At 39.5% G+C, this 24,119-nt stretch overlaps 1 protein-coding gene across 2 annotated transcripts in view; it reads left to right on the top strand.

Annotated features, from left to right (window-relative positions):
• CDKAL1 (CDK5 regulatory subunit associated protein 1 like 1) overlaps positions 1-24,119 on the top strand; it is a 362,027-nt gene that overhangs the window by 97,218 nt on the left and 240,690 nt on the right. For both annotated transcript variants that reach the window (XM_042837305.1, XM_042837314.1), the window contains 2 exons: positions 15,324-15,420; positions 21,760-21,808. In XM_042837305.1, coding sequence (XP_042693239.1) covers positions 15,324-15,420; positions 21,760-21,808 — 146 coding nt within the window. The remainder of the gene's footprint in view (positions 1-15,323; positions 15,421-21,759; positions 21,809-24,119) is intronic.

Consider the following 24,119-nt stretch of genomic DNA (forward strand, 5'->3'; position numbering starts at 1 on the left):
TAATAAAAAAAATTGTATTCCTTATGCATTCGCTGCTGCTGCTGGAAGAATAATATTTTAATGATCTTTTCATGTTTGTTTTTTTTTTCCCCCTTAATTTTAGGATGTTGATAATAAGAAGTACAGAAGGTATTTGGTAGCTACACCAGCTATATCCCTGTAGCTAGATGTTACACAGAAAACTGAGGGGTTTTGGTTTGTCAGTCCTTTCTGAAGCTGCAGTTGAATACTTAAGACCCTCTTTTGAGGGAGAGGAGAGCATGTGAGAGGAAACACAATTCAAGAAATGTAGGTGCCCTTTATGAAAACAGGATTGAATAGTTCACTTGGAAGAGAACCTGTCCAACTGCCTGAACGCTTACTACAAGAAGAGTTCAAGGTCTCTTAAATTTGTCTAATAAACTTAAGATAATCAGATCACAGGGTGTTCAGTGCATCACTCTAAGTGTGCAAACGTATACTGTCATGGCCTCTTATTTTATTTTGCCAACTGAGGCAGATCTTCATTGTTACTAAGAAGGGAATTCTGAACTGGCTTATGTGAATTATTCAGCTGAGATCCCAACAGGCAGACATCACAGAAAGCTCCACTTATGAGGGCTGAATTCTAGAGCAAATTGACATACATTAATTTCTACAACAATTAACATATTGCAAGCCTTAGAGGAAAAGAACACAAATAATTGATTGCTGGCTGTCTAGAAGATCTTTCTGGCAAACTAGAAATTATTATTATTTCAGCTTCTGCTATTTTTCCTGCAATAATTACCAGGTCCGCAGCTCACAACGCTTTTTCAAAAGTAGCTAATCTGTTTATGTAAAGAAATTATTTCCCCCTTGCCTTTTCACTGTTGACACTACTGAAAATACCTGTGCTTATAACAGATGCTGCGAAAGGAAGTGTATTCCAATGTATGACATTTTTTTGTGACTAAAGCTTTGCATTTGCTAGTGTCAGTGGTTCAAGGGCTGGTTCAACTTTTCAGGCCCCTGCTGAAAGGGTCCTGGGAATCTTGGAATCAGCAGCAAGTTGAACACGAGTCAGCAGTGTGGCCAGGCAGCCAGGAAAGCCAACTGTGTCCTGGGATGCATCAAGCATAGCACTGCTAGCCAGTGAGGGGAAGTGATTGTCCTGCTCTACAGTGCTCTGCTGCAGCCTTGGGACCAAAGGGAATGGCATGGAGCTTCAGGTTTGGGGGAGGTTCAGGTTGAATATGAGGAAAAGGTTCTTAAGTGAGAGCGCTGAGTTCCTGGAACAGGCTTCCCAGGGAAGTGGTCACAGTGCTGAGCTCTCCAGAGTTCAAGAAGCATCGGGACAGCACTCACAGATACGTGGTCTGATTGTTGGGTGGTCCTGTGTGCAGTTCAGGAGTAGGACTGCATGATCCTTGTGGGTCCCTTACAACTTGTTATGTCCTATGATTCTCTGTGTCTCTGTGAATTTTTGTGCTTTTTTTTTTTAAATTTTTTTAAAATTTAAGTAGATAATCAGAAACTGATTTGCTTTTTCTAGTTGTGTCAAGTGCTGTTCAAACAGTCCTGATGCTGGAAAGTGGTGCTTGCATTTCTGATAAAATGGTGTCATGTATTGGTAATGCTTCCTTAACAGTGATGTTGTTGTTAGACATGCAGTAGCTGGGAATATATAGCTTGGCAGAAATCACATATCTTTTTTCCTGCAGATCAAATGCTTTGTAAAATAGCTGGAAATCAGTAACTATTATGATCAATTATTATTATAATCAAACTATTGTTTGGTGGTTTTGTTAGTTTCATTTATCAAGAACACTTTTTTCTTCCCCATGGCCTGTAGATTCCTCAGCTTCCTGAATCACTCTTTCCTGCTTCACTTCCACCCTCAGGAGTAAGAAGTCATTCATGCTGGTAACTTCTCCTCCACTCTTCCAGGAACCCTGCTGGCAGAAGGATGCATTTTGCCCCCCACAAGTGTTTTACTGGGAATGCAAACAAACTGGTTTTGCTATTTTTATAGACGAGATATGGTCAACTTCTGCTTTAGGGAAATGGGCTTGACAACTAAGTTCAGTGTAGCAAAGAGCCTTCGTACCCAGCTAGGAGTCCCTGTGACTTGCTTGAGCTGCTTGGCTGCTTTCCTAACTGAACAGTGCTTTTCAGAAAACTTTAAACATCCCACTTACACCCATCTATATTTTTTCTACAAATGTTCCACCCAAAATGAGATGGTACTTAATATGAGCTGCGTTGGGCAATTCAGAAATGGATTTCAAACCGATCATTTGATAAGGATCAGTGACTAGATGAAGCTGATCCTCTTCGGTGTGCATTATCTCAGTGCTAATTTTAGCTAATGTTATCTGGAAGCTGGCAGAGCTTTAAGGAAGTGTTCGTTAGTGTAGGAACCCTCTCTAGGTGTAGGAAGTCAGTAAAGAAAGGCAGGAGATCAATGTGGCTGAACTGGGACTTGCTGGTAAAACTGGAGGGCAAGAAGAAAATGCGCAGTTAGTGGAAGCAGGGGGAGGTGCCATGGGGGATGTACAGAGGTGCTGCTGAGCTGTGTAGAAATTGAGTCAGGAGGGCCAAGGCCCATCTGGAACCGGATTTGACAAGGGATGCAAAGAAGAATAAGAAAGGTTTCTATTGGTGCATCAACTGAAAAGTCTAGAAGGGTGAATCTCCATTAGTGAGCAATACAAGCAAGCTGGTAGCTGGAGAATGCTGCTGTACTCAGCAACTTGTTTGACTCAGAACTGTTTTCATTGGCAACTGCTCTTCACCCGTCAAGTGGATGGTTCAGAAGATGGGAACTAATGGAGCAATGATCCTGTTTGCATTTTTTGCAGTTTCTTCCCAACTTAAGCTTCTTCAGTTAAGCTTTGTCCGTTTTGCAGAAAGAAAATCCACAATAAATGAAAAATTTTTGGTTTTTATTGGCTACTATTAAATACAGTAAATGGGTTGCAAGCTCTCATTTTTGTGAAGTGTTACTTAGAATTGCTCAGTAAAGTTTTATATATATATATATGTGTGTGTGTGTGTGTGTGTGTGTGTGTATAGTTTTGAAGTTGTCCCTTATATTGTTAAGGTCAAATTCACACAGTCTAGAATGCACAAAATGAAATGATGAGGTTGGCTTTTTTGAATCTATGACTTTTGAGTTATGTGCAAACTCAGGTTATTCATATGCTTTTATTTCTTTGAGTAGCATTATTGAATATTATAAATTATTAAGAATACCATGCACTATCTGCTTTGTCTTTCTACTTTAGAACTGATAAAACTAATATATGAATAGCAAAAATGCATCTGCTTACTTTTTCTTCTGGGTTACATTTTAAAGGAAAAGCCAAACTAGAGGTAAGTTTTCTGTAGCTACTGACACAACTCTTTTTATTTTGTATTTCCTAATTTGGCATCTGTGTTACTGACATTGTAAGTTTCTGACGCTGAAGACATTTCCAGCTGCATGGAAACACAACTTACTTGTTTCAGAGTCATTTTAGAGGCAACTATTTCTGTAGAGAGGAAAATCATTTAGAAAATATAAGTATAGTGGTATAATAGTACAAAATCTCTTGAAGCTAACAATGCTTTACCTGTAGAAGAGACTGTCAGCGGGAAGACACACATCTAATAGCTTTTTCAGAAAATGGTAAATAATGGCTGAAATCTTACAGTGGGTGAGCACTCATTAAATTGATAGACAGTCTGAATAGAGGTGGAAAGATTTGTTTGGGTATACTTGTGGGAGTAGAAAGGGTGAATGTAGCTACAGCATTTTAAGAAGAGCGCATCAGGAGTGAAGACTCTTGAGTGTTCAGGAGATCATCAGAGTAGAACTGGCATTCAGTTGACCCAGAGTCAGGGCACAAAGTTGGGTAAGCACTTAACAACGACAACAACAAAGAAACAAAGAGTCACCACCAACAAAAAAAAAAACTGAAAAAACAACCCCATAAGCAGTGCAGCACTGTTAAACTCTACGGAAAGGGATTATTAACACCAGGTAAATAAACTAAGATGTTATCTCTCATTTTACACCATGAAATCAGGTTGAGGTTCTGGTAGTTACAGTGCAGAAATTCTAGAAGTGCTGTAATTCTGTAGTGTGTTCTGAAGTATGTATGCATGTAACACAAGTATGCCTGATGTCGGTTGCTGAAGAACTTTAACCTGTATTCCATTGATAAAGGTAGGCCTCTGCCTGATATGTGCAGGGCTTGTATTGTCTTAAATAAGCTTGACACACACATACTTTATTCTCTTCTGTAGTAGAGAAGTCTGGACTGCTTTGTTTCATAGCAAGAGAAAGTTGATGCACGGGGTTCAGGTTTTGAAAGGAGCATCAGGGAGTGCAGCGGTTCATTTCCTGATTTATTTTTTATTAAAATTTAAGTTTTGACTCCTCCAGCACCTGTGTAAAAAAACTTGTACTTGATGACAGTGGGAGATCTTGCTGTGTACAGGCTGTTCAGAAAAATGGATGCATCCCGTTAGGTTGTTCTTTAATACTTTGAGTCTTTGTAGGTAGGCCATAGTCGGAAGCAAACATTATTATTAAAGTAATATCACAAATCATGCCATACAAGGGCTGCTTTGAAAGTAATGTTTCCTATTGACATAGGACATAACGTTCTGCTGACTCTCAGTGTCAGAGGGGATGTTGGTGACATGGCAGTAGAGGTTGAACCTTCCCACCGGTTACGTTTTGTTGCTGTATGTCAGATGGCAGTAGAGGGGCAGTCTGACAAAATGGCATCGGAAGTGCATATAAAGCAAAAAGTGTGCCGCTGAATTTCTCCATGCAGGAAAAATGGTATCCATTGGCTTTCATTGACATTTGCTGAATGTTTGTGAAGACCATACAGAGGATGTGAGCACAGTAAGGCAGTGGGTGATGCATTTCAGCAGTGGTGACAGTGGGTCACCTCCAGTGGTGAAGATTTTTATGAGTGTGGCATGCAGGCTGCTGTTCATAGTTGGCAAAAATGTGTGGCTTATGATGGTGTCTACATTGAAAAACGGTGTTCTGCAGCTGAGAATTTGCTCTATCAAAGAGTATTTTTTGTACCTGTTTTAATTTCCGTGGAAATAAATAGGAGGCATTACTTTTGGAGAGACCTACACGAATGTAGCACCCTCAGAGTCTTAAAAGTAGGTTTGGAAACATGGAAGAAAAGTATAAAAATAAATATGACCTTGAAATCTACTCTGGAATATGACAGGTACACACATACAGGTAGCACGTCTTCTGTCCTCTTAGATTCTGTAGTATTTGAGAGCTCCTGTAGAGCTGACAGGAGCACATGCATTTCTTTTCCTAAATTTTTGTAACAGGATGATAATTAGGAGGTGAATTAAGTGTGCTGAAGACAGATTATTGCATTATTAATATCATTTTCTTTAAATCTGCAGAGATGGTGTAGTATTAAAAACAGAAAATGATAGAACATAAAGCAGTTGCATAGGAAACATTTGAGCAATTAGTATTGCTTAGATATATTTATCTTTTTTTATCAGTAGTAGTATTAGCAGTGGTATTTGAACTGTTTGTGTGTTACAGAGAAACTTGAAAGTTGTAACTTCTGTGAGAGAACTTTAGTGCTGAAGGCCTTTTTCATTTGAGCATAAATTAGAGCAGCAGTCGGTCTTACAAAGAACGTTAGGATCCTTGTGGATGTGCAGCTGGAGTCTGTCTCCATCTCCTGCACACACTTGTGTGTGATCACACAACAGAACCTGGACCAGAACTGAGCATGTGTCACAGTAACCAAGGGCTGACCACAGGTAGAAATAACTTTCAGGATCCTGAAGGAAGTTAAGTTGGGAGCAACAGCCCCTCTGTTCTTTAGATGTCTTCTTGATCTGGAGAAGCGAGTACAGAATAAGCACTGCTGCAAGTCTGAAAATAAAGACAATTTGATAAATCAGTTATAAAACATAGACCTTTTCTGGTGCAAAACCTGTCTGGAAGGGTGGACATTTACCTGTGAGCTTTTAGAAATGCAGGCAGAACATGAGATGTGGCAAACCTTTTTTTCTCTCCTTGGGGAGCAAAGGAAGGTGACAGCAGTGCCTTCTTCTGGGCTACAAGAACTATAGGGCAAAAGAAGAGGAGAAGAAAAAGTAGCTCATCCTTTCTGATTCAGAGCTGCTGCTAACCCTTAAATGAGGGTAAAAAGGAGTGGAGCCAGGATCCACTCCTTCCAGTTACTCAGGTGCATTGCTTGAACCTGAGCTCTTTGGATTAGCCATGCCTTCTCACCTGGTGCTCAACCCTTGGCTCAGGCTGTGACCTGGCCATTTCCACGCACTTCTTAAGATTAGAGACTGTTAGGGAAGCTTCATCTGTGAAGAACCTAACTTGTTTTGCATAGTACTTGCAAAATAACCTTTAAGTTTATTCATTGCTGTATTATATTACTAAAGAAGCCACTGCTCAATGGCCTTCTTCAGTGAGGCCTTTTTCATGGTGTTCTTGACAATGGAACTTGTTGGCTTACTATGCTGAAATAGTTACTGCCACTAGTTACTTATGTGATACAAACTTTGTATGTGGTTCTGTTTGGTCTGGTCTGTTTGGTCTGCTTATTCTTTGAGGATGTGTGCATGTTTGTATGTATGTACTGGTAAAGAGGTACTATAAAGATACTGGTATTAGTTTTTAGGAATAAAAGTTTAAGGGAAATATGTATTATATATTAATATGTAATATGTGATATATATATATTGCTTGAGTCCTTTTTTTTTTTTTTCTGGCCTTTCAGATGTGCACATGACCTAAAACTTTCATGAACCTATGCATCTATTAACTCTGAAATGAGAGCATTGCAGTTGTAGAACATTATCTGTTCCCAAAACTGCTAGAATGATATCATGGTTATTTTAGGAGACGTTCTTGGGAAAGCTAATACATCTAGAGAAGTAACTCCTTCAACTGTACTAAAGATACGGTTTTTAGTTCTTCACATAATACATTTTGTATGAGATTTAGATGAGTGATGCTTGTAAGGTTACTCTCCCTCTGCCTTCCACATATTGTTTTTCCCAACCACATACATCTAGAAGTCTAAAATGGCATGGATGTCAGAGTGCTGCATGAATTGTTAGTGACTTTAGCAGATGTAGCTGCTCTTATCAATCCCACTTCACAGTGGGAGTTCACTAAAGCCACATCATATCGCTTGATGCACTTGAGTTTCCAGCTTGCTAATGGCATCTTCTTGCATTCCAACGATGTTTGAGCATCAGTGACCATGGCTTCCAGCAGTGCACAGGCAAACTGCAGTCTTCACACATGTCACCTGAGAATTTTTTTGTTTGGTATTGTTATTTGATAATACAATTAAAAAAATGCTTGATCACCTCCCTCACCCTGTTAGCCGTGCTTCTTTTGATGCAGCCCAGGGTACGGTTGGCTTTCTGGGCCCTGAGGGCACATTGCTGGCTCATAATGCAGCTTGTCATCCAGCAGTAACCCCACGTCTTTCTCGGCAGGGCTGTGCTCAGTCCTTTCATCCTCTGGCTTGTATTGATATGGCACAAATGCTAAAGTAGAATATTACAGGTAGTACTGGAATATCTGTACAAAGAATGGAGAAGTAGAGTGATAAAGTGAACTATACAATAGTTCACTGTAAAGATTTTGATTTCCACTTCTTTCATCTGTGGGTTAGCGTGTTAATGTTCCTTTCCATGCACATTTATAGGGTACTTTCTTTCACCAGTTAAGTATATCTGATTGAACAGACAATCTGTATGTGCACAAATACATTCAAGGTAGGATTAAGTGCTCAAGTTTGGAGGGGGTGAATGTCTTGTTATTTGCAAGTAGTAGAAAGAGTCGTGCGCTTAACAGTGGAAAGTAGTGACTGGTGAGGCCTCACCTTGAGTGCTGTGTTTAGTTTTGGTATAGAAAAGACATGGAGGTGCTGGAGCAGGACCAAAGAAGGGCAACAAGGCTTGTGAAGGGCTTGGAGAATATGGCCTACAAGGAGAGACTGAAAGAACTGGGGCTGTTTAATCTGGGGAAAAGGAGGCTGAAAGGAGACCTTATTGCTCTCTTCCAACATCTGAAAGGTGCTTACAGCAGAGCAGGGCTGGTCTCTTCTCACTGGTGACAGGATGAGGGGAAATCGCCTCAAGTTGTGCCAAGGTGAGATTAGGTTGAATATCAGGAAACACTTCTTACAGCAAGGGTTGTTAAGCACTGCAATAGGCTGCCCAGGGAGGTGGTTGAGTCACCATCCCTGGATGTGCTTAAAAAACCATTTGGATGTGGTGCTCAGGGACCTGATTTAGCAGAGGGTTGTTAGAGTGAGGGTAGGATGGTTAGGTTGTGGTTGGACTTGGTGACCTTGAAGGTCTTTTCCAACCTGAGTGATTCTGTGAATTTCTTTAGATCCCTCCTGCAGAAAGGGTAAAATGAAACTGGAGTTATAGAGAGATGAAGAAGTATTTTTTAGAATCTTAATGTATTGCAGCTGCACTGAAGGACATGAAGCTTCAAAGATATGCATGAGCTGGCAGTTTTCCTTTTGAGACACTTTCAGCTTTTACCATCTCCAGCACTTCCCTGTGGGTGTGGTTACCAACAGCCTCTGCTTTTGCCAGGCAGGATCAGCAGAACTTCAGTGCCTTAATGCAACTCAGAGTTAGTTACAGGTACTGTAAGCAGAGAGCTAAAGGTGGGAACAGAAGGTACCTAGTGTTGAGGATTTCTTAAGTGCAACATTTGCTACTGGGGATTTCAGTGTCTCATGTATGTAATATGAAGTATTAATAATATAATTATAATGAATTTCTCTTTTCTCCAATCCCAATGTAGTTAATATTGACTATGGAAAGCATTACCTTTGCAGATACTATTTTTGTGACACGTTTAACATGCGGGTATTACCAGAGGGTGAACCACCATGCTAAACTCAATTATGTCTGCTTATTTTTGTTGTTTTTCTTCTGCAGACAAACCTGCAATTGCATCCCTTGTATGCTAGGTAATGGATGGAAGCAAGCTTCTGTTCTAACTGAGGTACTGGAACTAATGCACTAAGCTGTGCTGAGAGAACTGCCTGTAGGTTGGAAACAGCTGCTAACAGATCAGTTTGGAGTGTGATTGCAAGTGTCTGCTGTAAAAAGCGGGATGGATCTGTGGTGCTCATGAAAAGCAGAATTCTGAGTAGTGTGTTCAGATAACTTTGTTTCTGAGAACAGATAAGATGCAGAAAATGTAAAGACTGTTGGTGCAGGTCCTGTGAGTATCGAAATGTACAGAATGCTTTTTTCTTCCCCATGTGTATCCTCTCAGAATCTTAAGGAAAAATGTGGTACATAGCATGTGAATTTTGAGTCAAACTTGCCATTGTTCTTAGAGCTGACATTTCACATCTGCTGTGATGGATATTTTGTTTTTTCTGTTTTTTGAACACATCTTTACAATCTTAGTTTTGAGTCTGTTGGAGCAAATGTTTGTCTCTTCTGAAATATTTTGACAAAAGACACATTCGCTTTTGTTGTGAGGATAACTTGCAACTTATTTTTCACCTGTATTATTTAAGTGTTACATGATAGTTTTTGCCAAAGGAAACAATTCAGGATGTGCAGCACAGTAACTGAAGAGTTCTGCTGGAAATTACTACTCAAAAGCAATTTAGTTAACTTAGGTAATGAGTATCAATATGCTGAAGTGAACTTTAGGCCTTCATATGCCCCACAAAATGTAGCAATTCTTTGACTGTGGGGATGTACAAGGAAGCTGACAGACTTAAGTAGATTTGAACCATTCTTAGAAAGTAATTTCAACAGTGCCCTAATCCATAATACTGACAAGTTTTCCTCTTATTTTCTAAGCTACTTTGATTATGGGTCTGACCCTAAACTAGAAAGCACAACTTGTATGAGAATTTTTTACATCCTTCTTGCTCTTTGTTCACCTGTGCTACTCTGTGTCTTGCCACCCAACTGGAACGTTGCAAAGGACACATCGAGCTCACTGTAGACAAAATAAGGAGTTCCCATGTCCTTCTTTTTCTGCTTTCTTCCCAGCAACTTTCCTTTAACCATCATTGTGGCTCTAGTGCTGCCCCTCTTGTGTGAGCTGATTAAACTGAACGAAAATAAAAATAAATCCGCACCCAACTCCATAGCTCTCTCCTATATCAGTGAGTTAAATGAGACCATGGAAGGGTCCAGTGAGGTGCACAGCTCGGAGCAGAGGGAGAGTGAATCTAGATGGCCAGAAATGGAGGATGGACTGGAGTTGGAGGAAGGTAGCAGCTGACAGCGAAGATGGGAAGCAAGCCTTTGGGTAGTAACGAAGCATTAGATTGGCTGATTGCCTGTAGCATCACAGTTACTGATTGCCTGTAGCATCACAGTTACTGTTCAGAGTTTTTCAAACAGAGAGTAGCCGTGTGATCTTACAGATTTTCAGGAGTTTTTTCCTGATGCTACGCAGGCACCATCTTTTAATTCCAGTGGTGTTGCACTCTCCTTAGAACTTACGGCTTCCTACTGATTAATTCAACAGATGAGACAGTTGGAAGATCTCTCACAGAAATGAATCTTTAGCCAAATAGCATTTGCTTTTCCCCAGAGACATCACATCATCATTTCTGCTGTCTGAGAAGTGGTATCCTCCTGCTTTACTTTTTATAACCTTTGGCAGATTTATCTCATGATATACCCAGGTCATACTGTAGAAAGCCAGAGAGCTGTCTTAGCAAAACTTTTCCATATATTATTTCATGCATGTCTTTGGAGCTTTTTAGGCACAAACTTCCTGCTGATTTATGCCTTCACAACTTCTAGGAATATTTGGTAAGATGTAATGTGGATTTTGAGTGATGGAAAGGCATGGGAATGACATGGGCAGACTATATAGGCTAATTGCACAAGTTGACTTAACTCTACTCACCTTAAACTGAAGGTTGCCAGTTTTGTGCTGGCACTGTAATTGGGGTCAGGAGTGAGGAGAAACTGCGTTTGGTAGAAGTAACTAATTGCCATAAAATAAATTACTTTCCAGTTTTGTTTCAGAGAACAAAGACATTACCCACTGTACTTTATTGTACAAGTAATTTCTCTTATTACTTTACAATTTTGGACTACCATCAGCATAAAGCTTAATAAGCTTACTGTAAAGCACTTTTCCAGCTAATTTATTGATTTTGCTAAAGTCCTCTTTCCTCCTCTGACTTGTATTTGGCTGCTATTTAGTAGCAAGTAGCTTTCTACTCATTGTTAGAACAGCTCTTCATTATTTAATTTCACCAGCAATTAATTTTGGTGGAGGAACATACAATGGAAGCTCTGCAGAGAAGGACCTAAGTGTTTTGGTGGACATCAGGTTAACCTTGAGCATGCAGTGTGCCCCTGTGGCCAAGAAGGCCAGTGGTATCATGGGGTGCATTAAAAAAATGTGGCTGGCAGGTTGAGGAGGTGATTCTCCCCCTCTACTCAGCCCTGGTTACGCCATGTTTAGAGTACTGTGCCCAATTCTGGGCTCCTCAGTTCAAAAAAGACAGAGATCTCCTAGAAGGAGTCCAGCAGAAGGCCACAAAGATGATTAGGGGCCTAGAGCCTCGTGTGTGAGGAAAGGCTGAGTAAGCTGGGTCTGTTCAGCCTGCGAGAAAGCAGACCGAGGGGCATCTGGTTAATGCTTATAAATATCTAAAAGGAGATGGGAGGCAAATGGATGAGGCCGGGCTCTTCACGGTGATGGGTAGTGATAGGGCAAGGAGCAATGGACTAGAACTTAAACATAGGAAGTTCCATACAAGCATGCAGAAGAACATCTTTCTGGTAAGAGAGATAGAACGCTGAAAAAGGTGGCCCAGAGAGGCTGTGGAATCTCCTTCTGTAGAGATACTCTGGACTCGTCTGGATGCCTACCTGTGTGACCTATTGTAGGGAACCTGTTGGCGCTGGGGTTGGACTCAGTGACCTCTTGAGGTCCCTTCTACCCCTGTGATTCTGTAAGTTCCAGTGAAGGATAATCTGTGAATGCACTGCTGATCTCTTACAGCTTTCTACTGCATTGTTTACTGTTTTCATACCTCTCTTTTTTTTCCTCATTTGTTTTCGTTCCACACCTGTTACTTTGGAATTAGCTAGAATAATTCTTTTCTTCAAAACAGAATTGCTCTGATTAAATTTGTCTTCATATTATATGAGCTTGCAAGTAATTTTTAGAGAAGAATATATTGCTAGAAAATACATGCTGGTGCAGTTAAACTGAAAGTTCAAGGTAAGGATCATGTAACTGAAAAATATGAGAGGTGTCTGAAAGGGAGGATATGTTTATTCATGTCTCTACTAGGTTCCATGAGATATTATTCTCATTACTATTCATGTTTTTTGAAGGATAAAAGCCTTTCTAATACAGTTGCTGTGCTAACGAGATTTCTGAAGAATGGTTTTTATCAACTTTTGTTAATAAGAATAAAAAGAAGAACAGGGATCATTAAATGACGTTTAAAGAAGGTAGCAAATGGTACCAGTGCATGTTTTAAGAAGTGGTTTCTTGAAAAAGCGACACCAGCATTTTCATAACTTCCTTACAGTGGTTTATCCTGTCTGGTGGAATTCATAGACTGTTTGCTGTATTATGGATGTAATGAAAATTGACTATGACTGGAAATTTAGTTCTAACATTTCTGTTTAATTGCACTTTAAAGCAAAAAAAACCTCACTGTACAAAATTCTGTATTCTGTGGAGAGCTGTACAACTTTAAGAAACAGTTAAATGAGAGCAGTTCTTATTAGGAAGAATAATCAGTTTAACTTTCTACCCCCTAGCTCCAGTTATAGTCCCAGAAGAAAAGGCAAAATGGTTAAAGCTATGAAATAACATTAAAATGCCATTTAATTTGTCGAGGGAAACACTGGTTTTTTTTTTTTTTTTTTTTTTTTTTTTTTTTTTTTTTTTCTCAGATAAAAAGACTTGAATGAAAGCTTTTTCCTCTGTAGTGCTTGCAGACTTTGAAGTAAATGGAGAAGATGGTTGCTAGCAGCAGATCACACCAGATGCACAGCTGCCTAGGGATGTGCACGGTGTTCGCTGGAGACAGGTCCTACTGTCTTGCCTTGAGGCATGAGGTTGAGTCTGTTAGACCATGTAGGTGGTGGTTTTTTTCCTCAGCTAGCAGAGCTAGCTACCACATTGTATGTGGTATGTGACATTTTTAGGTAATGCGTGAGGTAGATTTATGTTTTTTTGACTTGTAGAAGTAGGTGACCTCTATTGAAGTTTTTTCAGAAACCTTAAATATTTACCATTGACATAAAAAGATGGCTGTTTTTAGAGAAAAATTACTAGATTGCTTGCTTAAGAAACACGCTAAATTAGCATTTCATTGTAGTTTTCTTCCTTGATAAAATTTCTGTGGATACATTGAAGGATTTGCATTTATATTGGATATCATAGCATGCAAATAGAGGATCAGTGAGACTCTGTATGATGAATATCTGAAGATTTCCTGAAATTTCTTCTTAAAGAAAATGGATAATTTTATAGATATGTTTACTGCATTTATATTAGATGCAAAGTAATAGGTGTCATACATTTTCATGTTAATTCACACTTATCTGTTTATAGGATATTTAATTTGTTCCTTTGAAATACTTCATTTTTAGTGCAGCTGCTAACACAAGACATTTGGCAAGATAACCTGTGATCTATATTATTACGGTTCCTGTATTCATATGAGATTTCTTTTTTCATCTGAGTTATAGTTTGTAAATAAAATTTTCCACATTACGATTGCAGAGTGAAAATTGTGACTTAATAGCATAACTGTTTGTAGTACTAGTCCAGCTTTTAACTTTTTCCTTCATTAAATTAGCATCTGCTGGAGATTGCCAGGTATTCAGCGTGGAATCTGTTGTGCATTTTGAACATCACTTTCTCTGTTGCATTCAGCTTGCAGGCTGCTCATACAAGCCCAACAGTGTACAATCATATTAGTAATTGAGTATTTTGAATAAGAGAATTTTTCTGAAAAATGCTATGTAGGACTTAGACTATTTTAACGTAACAGTAAGCTCTAATTAGTTCACATATTGCTGGAGAAAACTGGATTGAAGAGATTGCAGTTAGGCAGAAATCTGGCAGGCTGTGATAAGACACGACTACGAATGGCAGTTCTTGGAGCAACTGACATGTCAGACCTCACCAATCTGCTAAAATGATTCACTTCTTTACTGTTCTGCACATTGTTCTAAACTCACAGAATAGAGTGAATTGCAGGGGACCTTAAAGATTATCTAGCACCAACCCCACCTGTCTCCCTGGGCAGGGACATCTCCCACCAGATCAGGTTGCCCAAAGCCCCATCTAACCTGGCCTCAAATACCCCCAGGGATGAGGCACATACAACACTTCTGGGCACCTGTTTCAGTTCCTCACCACCTTCTGCGTAAAGATTTTCTTTCTAATGTCTAATCTAAATCTACCCTCTTTCAGCTTAATGCTGTTACCCCTTATCCTGTCACAGCACTGCCTGATAAAGAGTCCCATTGTGATTTTTCCACAACAGCTCCAAGCAGTCAGTCCGTCCTACTATATAGAGATCAACTCCACCACCTCTTCTGCCTTGCATCAGTTGTTATGAGTCATCCCACCACATTTCTGTGATAGCAATTATCATGCAGCTGGAAAGCTACAATATGACTTGCAACTCCTCCAGTTTGTAGCCTATGCTGTGTGCATCATTAGAGAGTTGCTTCACCCTGGCTGCTGGTCCTGCTACCTTTTGAGAGGAGGAAGCCCTAATTCCCACATGGCATTTCTGGAGTATTTTCTCAATTTCTAATGCATCAGCAGTGCGTGAGTCTTTGTTGCTCAGATCTCCATCCTGTGTCCCCACAGAAGCTAGTTCAATGCTCTCCCTGTAGATCTGGTCAGTGTACTGGCAAAGATGCTCTGAACTAGTGGGTCCTATCTGCATAGAATATCACTTGTATTCTGTGTAACTTCTCTTGAGTCACACTCACTATCTCCCTCCCATCTTACTTGATAAGATTATTTGTTGTCATTGTGGCAATTATAAAGTACCTCTAATTAGGGCTTTTGAAGTGGTCCTGCTATGCAGGGTGCACATGCTAATGCTCTCTGTGGGTGCACCACAAACTGACCACGTGTTTTCTCATAAGCCATGCTGTGGAGTTCTTTTGTTGTAGTGTTTTGTTTCTGTGGTTCACATACGTACAAGCCGCTTCCGATTTGAGAATGTTTTTGTTGTGATTGCTTTCTTCTTGCAACCACAATATGTCTGCTATAAAACTGAAAATTACTGAAAATTAGTTTTCAAAATCTTAACATGCAGCCTGTCTTTTTTCTTTAGGAAAGCCCAAGAGGCGAACAAGAAAGTGGTTCTAGCAGGCTGTGTTCCACAGGCCCAACCTCGTCAGGATTACCTCAAAGGCTTGAGTATTATAGGGGTATGTATCTTTATTGATTAGAAACAGAAGATTTTGGTAAATGTTTTCGTAGGCCAATAGCATTAGTATAAATTTAGTTGACTGGTTGACTTTCTCCTCAAAAAAGCAGTAGAGAAACTTAGTACCTCTGGTTGTCTGCTTTCATTATAAAGCACTTAAGCCTTTTTACACCCACAGTTATTTGCTCTGGCTGTGGGCTGAGGGGTCAGAGGAAATGGATGCTCTTGACAGAAATTAGTTTCAGTGCCATTTGTAGCCATAAGGGCTCTGCTACAGCCACTGCTGCATTGTTTAAAATATCACAGTTTATTCCTATTAAGATATAAAAAAAAGTAAAATCAGTGAAAGAATGGCAAAGCACTTGAGCAGATGTCACACGGGCACAGCTGAAGGTTTGGTGTTTTTGTGTTTTTTTCTTTTTACGTCATTCTTTTCAGCACAATGACGAAAGAAGATGGTCATTCTGTTTAAATCCGAAGAGTTTGATCCATCAGTGACTGAGCTGTTAGACAATAGCCCAGTTCTGCCTTGAAAAAATAACCTGAGATCTTTTGGCATAATTCAGCTAGTGCTTTCAGTATCCTTTGAAATGAAGTAATGCCATCTGATTGGATCACCTCTGTAGGATCTTCTGAAAATCGGGGAGACGAAGGGCAAGGTAGAAAAGATTCTTCATTGTTTAAGGCTTTAGATCAAAAGTAGATTAATTCGTAAAAGCATGTTTGAGTTGGAACACTGTCATTCGATTCAATGTATGAATTATAGAGTGAAGTTGTCCTTTATTATGATAAATTAGAGCAGATGATTGTACATCATCTTTCATGTGCTAAGAACGTGAAAAGGTCAACGTGTTTCCACTTCAGTGTGATGAAACCTGGTAGGAACTAAGATTTTAAAAGAACAGCAACAAAACATTCCAAAGAATTCACTTTCATAACTACCATCACTCAAAATGTTGTATCTCTTTTTTTTTTCCAGCTGCATTTTTAGATACATTATTGCCTATAAATTAACTCACTGCCCAGAAATGATACTCAGGATTTGTAAAATGGTACATTGCTGTATACAGATGACAATGTATTGTTAGTTGCAGTTGAGAGGAAGAAACAGCATGTCCATGGCACTATGTGCAAGTAAACTGTGGTGCTTTTTTATCTCTAAGATACCAACTTACAATGTGCATCAGGATAGGAAAGGAAAATAAAAAGGTGAATGGTTTTTATGGGTTTTTGTGACCTGTGATTGTTCATTACAGTGAATGTGAAGACACTTATGTGTATGAAGACAGAGATAAAAAGTATCTTACCTGGCTATAAAATGAATGTGTCACGATCCTTTGGCCTGGACTGTGATTCCATGTATCAGGTGGAGAATAAATGCTGTTTTACTGCAGGCAATTATGATGCTTGTGTTTGGTCTCAGGGTGTTCACAAGCAGCTGAGTCCAGATAGTGATTGCATCTGCAGCAGCCTCCCACTGTGCAGGCAAGGTACTGCTGGCCTCCTTCCTATGGCCTGTTCTCATCCTCATGCATATTTTCTTTTTATCACCTGATAGGTGCTCTCTTCTGAGGTAGAAAAAGTTGAAGTCTGATGTGAAGTGGTATTTTCTGAAGGAATCAAAATGCTTGCTTTGGAGGATTTAATCCTTTTAAATGGGACCAAAAGAGTTGTCATGTAAAAGGCACTGGCATTACTCCCAAAAGCATCAGCGCTGTAACAGCTGGCAGGGAGCAACGTGCTTCTGCTGTAAATATGTGTCCTGCAGCCGACTCCTTCCAAAGTTGATTTTGGATTGTACTAAGAGGTGAAGATATGAATACCCTTTCGTTTATCATGGAGATTGCTGGGAAGCCTTCAGCATTCCCATCTCTTTTGCAGTACGCAGTTGGGCCAGATGATTCTGCAGCTTCTTTTGTGACGCAGCATGGACTGAACAGTGTTTCTGTGGTGCCTTAGATGCCCACGTCGCAGGGTCTATTAAAAGGCATTGTGTTTCTCTCAGAAAGTATTGGACTTTCATGAATTGCTTTTTCTATCACTCTATTTTTTAATAGCTGCAGCCACTGAGAGAAGTGCAATGAGGTGTTCAGGAAGGATCCCCATAAGGGACATCTGAAGATCATTTCTCCTGGTCCTATAACTTCAGAAGGAGATTGATTCAAATCTATTGACCCACAAAATGCTTCTGTCCTTAATTTAATGAGCATATTAAACTGAAAAAGTGTCTTCATTGTACTAAGTCTTGGACAACGTCCTACCGCTTTGTTTTCCCACATGACAGCGCAGTATCTTTGCACACTCTTGGTGCTTTCTTGAAGAGACTGTTGGAAAGAGTTTCTCGAATCTGCTTGTTAGGTTCCTGGTTGGATATTTCTAGATAGCGTTGTTCTGAGGTTCACTAGTACAGAGATTTTTGTCCAGTACAAAGCTGCTAAATATGCAGCCTCTCACTTAAGCGTATTCAGAGATTACTGGATCTTTTTTTCCCCCGGTTTGTCTCGCAAAACAGTTTCACGGTGCTAATTCTGCTTGTGAGACCACTCAGATCACGCTTGAGCACTTGGAAGAATTTGCGTGACCATCCTCAAAGACACGTCTGCCCACACTCACAAATCACCACACGTGGTTGCAGACACAGCGCATTACGAGCATGTCTTTGAGCTGTTTACATCTCGCAGTCATCTGTTGAATGTGATAATGACAGTACAAAGGGAGCAGGGGGACTTTCTGTGATGGCAGACAGACAGTGAGTAGGTTTGTGTAGTCTCCTAGCTAATTGCTGGGGCTCAGTCAGAGAGATTGGGGCTTGTCTCCCAGAAGCACAGGGCTAAATTGAGAGGTGAGTGGTTTGGAATGTGACTGGCTTGTGTTTGAGTGTTCAGCAGCGGTCCGTAGCTTCAGCCCCACGTGGATCACCTCGTGTTTTCCTTTTGACCCTGAGAGTTGTGTAAATGTAATTTCTGAGCGGTACTGATGCCTAACTTAGATTGCCTGAGAAAGGCTCAAAGATTTTTCCTGATTTTTGTTTCAACTCAGGCATCGTGCTTTTTTATAACGCTCTTCTTTGCTTTTTCTCTGGCTGGTTTCCTGCTTTGGCTGCCTCTTCATCCCTTGGGCCCTACCCCTGCCTCTGTTCTATATCCAGCTCAGCCCAGATTTCTGCATCTGTCTTTGTTCCCCCTATATTCCTGCTCAGCTCTCTCCTCCAGTCAGTCTTCAGCTTTTGTTCTACTCAAATCCTAATGGAGAACCGTATATAGTGGGCAAAAAGTCCCTTGTGTGGATGCCTATGCTAGAAAAAGGATGTGCAATTTGCAGAGATAGATGGAGTGCCATATCCAGCACTACACTACAGTGTGGTATATCCATCAGGAAGGTACCTTGTTGTCAGCACTGATGGCTCAGGTTGTTTGGACTCGCTGCAAAGAAATGTTGAGGAGTGTTTTCTATGTCCTTCATGCATCAAGAAGAGCTTTGTCTCCATGCTTCTGACATGCCTGTTGGTGCCTGTTGGAGACATGATTGAGTCCCTGCTCAGGAAGGTTTATGGATACTTTTGCTGCCGTTCATTTCTGAAGAGAGTGCTCTGTAAGATCAGGGAGATGTGGAGATGTGGTTATGGCTGTCTGCATAGCCAAAGAAATTCCCTACTTTGTGGTGTTTCCTTTTTCTTAATTTTCCTATTTCTTCCCCCCCCCCAAGGTAGGATTGCCCCAAACGCTTTTCGTTTCTCACTCCACTTTTACTGAGATATTTTACACGAAGTTTGGAGGCATTTGTTATTTTCGTTTTTAGCACTTGAGCTCTTTGGCCAAACATTTTCCAGTAATTTCAAATGAAAAATGCGTAATGTGGGAAATAACACATAAGGCAGAATAAGCATCCGTTCCTTGTTGTAGTTCTTATTATCTCCAAGATGAATAATGTTAATTACTTTCATGAACTTCTTCCTGACGGGCACATTGAGAATAATTCAATTTATCCAATAAAATGAAAGTACGACACACTGTTTTTCCCTGTCTTTATTGAACGGGGGGTTCAGGGCTGTGCAGAAATTCCCCAGATGTATAATACAGAAAGTAATTATAGAGCTGGTTCAGGTTTTGAACCATTGAGATTTCTTTTGTTTTCCAATGATTATGAACTTAAGCAGCTTACAATCAAGATGTGACAATAATATTTCAGGCAATGTATTTGGCAGAGAACGTGTTATATATCTATGCTTATAATTGTAAATGTATGCAGTTCTGCTTTTAAGTTGCTCTTTTAAGATTAAACAGAAAAATCCATGTGTGTCATAGGTCACATTTTAGAAAAACCCAACAACTTGCATCTATATATATAAAAGAGATGTAGTGGGTTGCTCCAAAAGTAATGCCTCCTGTTTATTTTTATGGGAACTACAACAGATACGAAGATCACAATAACACTGTTTGGTAGAGAAAATTCTCAGCTACAGAAACACTATTTTTCAGCACAGTCACCACCAATAGCTACGCATTTTTGCCTTTAATGAATAAAAGCCTGTATGCCGTGCATATAAAAGTCTGCCCCAGGGGAGGTGACCCACTGTTGCTACTGCTGAAATTACCACCACCTCACTGCCTGCCATACCACTGACATCTGCCTCAGATGTTGTGCGCCAGCATAATAAGATAGAAGGTATTGCTTTTGGAGCAGCCTTCATGTATACAAGTATGGAAATACGTGCATGTTGCACATAAATGCTGGTATGTGCTTTATTTATGAAAGTGTCTACATAAATGTATGTCCATAATATGAATGCTTGCAATTCAGGAAAGGGTGTAAATATACGTAGCATATAAGATCATTAAAATGCCAATATTAGTGATATTTTGAATAATTGAATTTTTAGAATTCATAATCAGTATATTATATTTACAAGTCTGAAGTGGCAGAGATTTGGGTTTTGAAAAGGCTGTATTTCAAAAGGAAAAAAATAATGTAACATGGACTTGACCTAACAGCCAGACATGAAAAGGAACAGATTCCCATTGACTTCGATGTGGAACTGTGGATCACACAGCAACTACAGATGATCTTTTTTTAAGCAGTTTTTAGGCTGACTGGAAAATAGATGTGAAATAGAGATGACTGTGCAGCCATTTATTTACAGAAAATGCCAAGCACAGTGCTATGGGCACAGGGACTCAGTAGCTTTGATGCAAGTTATACAAGTTTCAAAGAACTTTGTTGAAGACCAGGTTTTGCTGTTGAAATCTGTGCAACTTCTGTGCCTTTCAAACAAGTCAACTAAAAACCTCCAAGGAAATGAGTGCAGAAGTCATGTGAAATATAATTTCATTATTATATACACGAGATAAACAGTATTTTAGAGTCAGTGTTGTGGAAAAGATTCTGAACTAATTTAGATGTACAAAGTAGGACTTTCTGCATGTTGTTTTCCTGCATTATATGTAACCTTAAATACAGGGATCTTGGATGTTACATAAAATATGTAGGCTATGTAGAGTATGTAGAATGCTTAGGTTGAAAGTTGTAGGAAAAAGCTCAAGTTTTAGGATGTGAGTGTTTAATCTTACAGTGTTAATGCTGTTTCTTTCTACTTTGCATACAGGTCTGGTGTATAGATCATTAACTTTGTGTAAAGAATATCTAATCAGAAATAATTGAATGCTTATGGGCACAGTTAGGCAAATATAACACCAAAATATAAATTTGCTGTCTTTGTTAGAGATGTTTTGTCTTGTTCATGAAATATCACTCTGTCTTATGAAGAACATCAAGGCTTTTCCTTTTATTTCCAAGCACTGACTGCTGTAAGTCCAGGGCAGCATCTTGTTCTCTTAACCGTGAGAACAATATTTTTAGTTTCTTCTCATGTCTTTTCCCTGCAATACTTCCTTGTTATTTTTCTCCCCTGCTTCACAATATCCTCACTGTATTCTTACAGTATTCTCCCTTCTGCTGTTCTGGTCTTGGGGCTGATGGAGCTGGCTGCCCAAGTGACTGCAGCCTCGCAGCAGCCAGTTGGATCCAAGCAGGAGTTAAGGCTTGAAGGTCTCTCTCTAGGAGCCCCCACAGAGTGCATCTCTCGTGTCCCTTTGGTGACTTTGGCCAAACTCATGGGCTGCTATTTTTGAGAACAGAAATTGGTTTAACCCAGGTGGTGAGTTTTAAAGTTTCTTTTGGGAGTCTGACAGAAGAAACAAGATGCACAGAAAAGCAGTGGCTAAAAATGTAGCCCCAAAGTTTGCTTCAGGTTAATCCAGAGGATCACATCTTTGAAGGAAGAGCTGTATAAAGAAAGTCCAATTTCTTGTTACTTAGATGTTGACCTTCTGACTTTTTTTAGGTTCAGCAGATAGATCGTGTAGTAGAAGTTGTGGAGGAAACTATTAAAGGTAAGCACTACGCTTGAAATGTTTGCGGCTGGTCTGTAAGATGTAAGCATTAGCTAGCAGAAATGCTGTTATGTTCTTTACTGACCTAATCTTTGCTTTCTCTTCTAACTAAATGGTTGGGCAGTGCTGCTCAGTGCCATCTGTGCTTAGTAGTCATTTCAGAGATTTTCTGATGGGAGCTTGGTGGCCTGTTGGATTCTTAAGTAAATGATCCCAAGGAGACTTAAGGAGCCCATTTAAGTTCAATCAGTGTAGGCAGATGTAGAGTATTGCTTAAAGTTTCTGTTCCATCTTAATTCAGTGCTCTATCTCCACTTTCCTATGTTTGGTCCTCTCCTGTTTTCTTTTTTACAGATGCTTTGGCTCACTTCCCTGAGCTTTCCTCAGCAGAACAGATAAATTATCCTCTGGTTTAATGTTCTTTTGTAACTGTTCCTTGTACTCTTTAGCTGCATTAGTGTGTGTGTACATACAGTGCTTTGCAGTGAAGGGGGGCAAAGGCAGTATTGTTTCTGCAGTCTGACCAGTAAACATTTGCTATTAAATAAATACATTTGTCTGGATCTGTCTGGGTTACCTAAGTTTGTCTCCATTACTTATCAGGCCATAAAAATTACTGTTCCTTGAAGTTTTAAATTACAGGCTTTGGTTTAATTGGCTGTACTTTGAATATAAACAAGTGTCTGCTCTACAATATGTTGCCTTGTAACTTTAATGCTGGAGTATGTTGTTTTAAAGTACAACATGAACATGTAAAAAACAGTGTAAAAAAACTTAGAGGAAAAAGTTTCTGTTAAGAAATGGTGCTGCGTTGCAAGGCTTTAGTAAGATTTTTCAGTGCTTTGAATGCTTTCAGAAATGAAACATGGACTCTTTATGTACTCCAAAATTTTTGGAGTTCTTCCTTCTGGCATCTGGTTTTTGTTTTTTTTTTCCATTCAGCTTACTGTAGAAGAAACATATTTAGTGTACTCATACGAAATGTGCACAGTTATTTCCTCAGAAGCATCACAATGTTCTTCACAATGCGATTTTTGCAGCAGTGCAGTATTTCATCTCCCTGTCAAATCTTCCCGAATTGCATTTACTCTGAAGGGATTAAGAAGATAACCTGAGTCAGTGTGCCCTCCCTTTACGGAAATGTGCTTTGTAATATTTATACAGATTCATAACATCACTGCTTAGTTGATAATGTAGTTTCCCAGGTTATTGTGATTGAATATTTTATGACAGGAAAGAAGGCAATCAATCTAGAAGCAATTCCAAAAATTTATGTTTTTCACTGAATTGATTTTAAGGTTTCGTTTTAGATATTGATGAAGTGCTGGGCAATAACGTAGCATAATTTCAATTGGCACATGAGCTTTAAATTAAAGTGTAGCTTTTGGGTAAGATTTATGATCCTTTCTAGCTTAGTGTAAGTGATCTGAATCAAACGCAATGGGTGGGCTGCTGAATCCCATGCATGGTGCCATTCCTTCAGGGATTTCTCAGAAGGCAGTGGAACACAGGATTTCTGAAAAAAAAAACAAAAACAAACAAAGAACAAAACCAAAATCTCTGTTTGAAAGAGAGGTGACAAATTGACAGTAGTCATAAGGCGCGATAAAGCTTTGCTTTTCCAAAGGCCGGCTATTAAAACTAGAAGCTTTTACTTTGTTATTCTTCATTTCAGTTTGTTTAAAGATAATGCATACATTTGTGGATCAGGAAATCACCTTCCATGAATAAAGAAGAATATGAAGCTTTGTCCCCACGGATTGTAAATGATTCTAACTTGGAACTTTCATTATCTAATTAAAGTAAAATACAGCAGTTAACAAGACTGTTAAGAGTGCTTTATACTGTAAAATAGATCCATGGTAGGGGTTTACATAAGTGTATGTCAAACTAAATGAAATGTAGCCCCTATCTTCTAAAGTCTATGACATCAGTAATAACTTCTGAGGGCCAGGATATCTTGAGGAGGGCAGAGGAGGGTGTAGGTTAAATATAAATTTTGACTTGAGAGCTGGCATACATTAGTAAGTTTTTAGTTGGATTTTGTCACAGTTATACGGTACAGTTTCCTTCACCTGTCTTTTTGTAAGAAAATCCAATAGTTGTATGGGTGGTTTACTCTTGTAGTGTGGGTTTCAAACAATTCAACTATTTAAATGGGATAAATTTAAACTACATAGTACCTGCCCCTGCAGGGCATTTGTCCCTGTAGATCAGTGTGTCTACATCAGTTGTCTGGATATTCTGTCTAGATTCCTTGGTGATCAGCAGAGTTGCCATTTCTAATGTTTGGTTTTCCTTAGGTTCCCAT

This window comes from Centrocercus urophasianus, unplaced genomic scaffold, assembly GCF_019232065.1.
Source record: "Centrocercus urophasianus isolate 14NV4802_14NV808 unplaced genomic scaffold, USGS_Curo_1.0 seq_11, whole genome shotgun sequence".
Lineage (NCBI taxonomy): Eukaryota > Metazoa > Chordata > Aves > Galliformes > Phasianidae > Centrocercus > Centrocercus urophasianus.